General features: G+C 44.7%; 1 protein-coding gene across 1 annotated transcript in view; it reads right to left on the bottom strand.

The window, feature by feature from the left end:
- The window catches only part of aacs (acetoacetyl-CoA synthetase), a 49446-nt gene that overhangs the window by 33024 nt on the left and 13922 nt on the right, over positions 1-2500 (bottom strand). Inside the window, exon 5 of the mRNA XM_061261768.1 lies at positions 1668-1765. Coding sequence (XP_061117752.1) covers positions 1668-1765 — 98 coding nt within the window. The remainder of the gene's footprint in view (positions 1-1667; positions 1766-2500) is intronic.

Raw genomic sequence — 2500 nt, 5'->3', positions numbered from 1 at the left:
ATACACATACACAGGAAACAAACAAGTTACACACACACACACATATACACAGATGTGCACACACACACACGCACACACACTGTACACATTGACACATAACCTCAACTAGTACAACTAGTCCTTACTAAAATCCAGGCTGAAATATGTTCCGATATGGCAGTAAAGTGGTTATGAACGCAGCTCACAGTAACTGCATAGCTAGCATTGTTTATGCAGCCATCAGCCCCGTTAGCTCCCCGTGCCAAACAGTGTAATACCACCAGTCCACCACAGGAGGGCAGGCCAGTGCTGTGGACCCTTTCTACTCCAGCACTGCGCTGCTCTCCTGGGTCTCAAACAAAGACTCTATTTATAGAAGCTCAAACTGCACCCCAGTCACACCGGCACCACACACACCCGCACACACCATACCACACACACCCGCACACACCATACCACACACACCCGCACACACCATACCACACACCGCATATACCACACACCCACACACACCCGCACCACACACACCATACCACACACCATACCACACACCGCATATACCACACACCCACACACACCCACACCACACACACCATACCACACACCGCATATACCACACACCCACACACACTCGCACCACACACACCATACCACACACCATACCACACACCGCATATACCACACACCCGCACACACCATACCACTTCGACACAGCCCAGGCGGGGGATCGAACCGGCAACCCTCCGACTGCCAAACGACTGCTCTTACTGCCTGAGCCATGTCGCCCCATATACCACACACACCTGCACCCGCATACACCATACCACACACACCATCCTGCACACTGCAAACGACATCCCACACACACCATCCCGCACACACCTTGCCACACACTGCATATCACATACCACACATACCTAACGTAAGATAACAAAATATACAAGCATTGGACAATTAAAAGGTCCAACAAAGGCTAGGATGAAAAAAGTGCTGTCAGGTTCGACCTGTCACTCAAAGTTTGTATGTGGCATGCAGTATGTGATAAGGTGTGTGTGGGATGGATGCTCAAGGGATTCACACTTATTCACTTTTGTTCACAAAAGTGCTTTATGAAGGAAGTTTTACTGAGTTACCAACCGTGTCAGTACGTCAGTACTTACTAACCGTGTCAGTGCTTACTAACCGTGTCAGTACTTACTGTGTCAGTGCTTACTAACCGTGTCAGTACTTACTGTGTCAGTGCTTACTAACCGTGTCAGTACTTACTGTGTCAGTGCTTACTAACCGTGTTAGTACTTACTGTGTCAGTGCTTACTAACCGTGTCAGTACTTACTGTGTCAGTGCTTACTAACCGTGTTAGTACTTACTGTGTCAGTACTTACTGTGTCAGTGCTTACTAACCGTGTTAGTACTTACTAACCGTGTCAGTACTTACCGTGTCAGTGCTTACTAACTGTGTTAGTACTTACTGTGTCAGTACTTACTGTGTCAGTGCTTACTGTGTCAGTGCTTACTAACCGTGTCAGTACTTACTGTGTCAGTACTTACTGTGTCAGTGCTTACTAACCGTGTCAGTACTTACTGTGTCAGTGCTTACTAACCGTGTCAGTACTTACTGTGTCAGTGCTTACTAACCGTGTCACTCTACCCAACACCAGCCCACCCAGCCCCTTTATTCAGCACTCACGTTCACCCCAAAGTCCACGGAGGTGGAGCTCCAGATGGCGCCGATGCTAGCGGTGGCTAACATCGCCTCAACAGCATGAATCCCATTGGGCAGATACCCTGAGAGGGAGAGGGAGAGGGAGAGAGGGAAGAAGGGAGTGGGAGGGAGAGAGGGAGGGAGGGAGGGAGAGGGGAGAGGGAGAGAGAGAGGTTTGAGATTTGATTACATCAGACAGGTAGTGGGTTACTGGTCAATACATCACAACAACAAAAAAATTAATGAGCATTACATATTAGAAATGATCATCAAAAATGAAAAGTCAACTGGCCATCATCACCTATATGGCAAATAAATGATTTATATAAGAAAATCCAGAAAGAAAAAGTGCATAATTCACAACACACCTGTGTAATTACTGCATAATAAGCAGGTTAATAAAGGAATGTTTTCAGTGTGATGTGTAAATAATGTGTAATAAGCAGGTTAATAAAGGAATGTTTTCAGTGTGATGTGTAAATAATGTGTAATAAGCAGGTTAATAAAGGAATGTTTTCAGTGTGATGTGTAAATAATGTGTAATAAGCAGGTTAATAAAGGAATGTTTTCAGTGTGATGTGTAAATAATGTGTAATAAGCAGGTTAATAAAGGAATGTTTTCAGTGTGATGAGTAAATAATGTGTAATAAGCAGGTTAATAAAGGAATGTTTTCAGTGTGATGTGTAAATAATGTGTAATAAGCAGGTTAATAAAGGAATGTTTTCAGTGTGATGAGTAAATAATGTGTAATAAGCAGGTTAATAAAGGCGGGTGAAAGCATGTCCCATAATCCATTGCTGCACCCTGGAAGCACTGA

The sequence above is a fragment of the Conger conger genome, chromosome 11 (assembly GCF_963514075.1).
Source record: "Conger conger chromosome 11, fConCon1.1, whole genome shotgun sequence".
Classification (NCBI taxonomy): domain Eukaryota; kingdom Metazoa; phylum Chordata; class Actinopteri; order Anguilliformes; family Congridae; genus Conger; species Conger conger.
The sequence above is the reverse complement of the archived record's forward strand: the minus strand, read 5'-3'. Positions and strand labels throughout refer to the sequence as shown.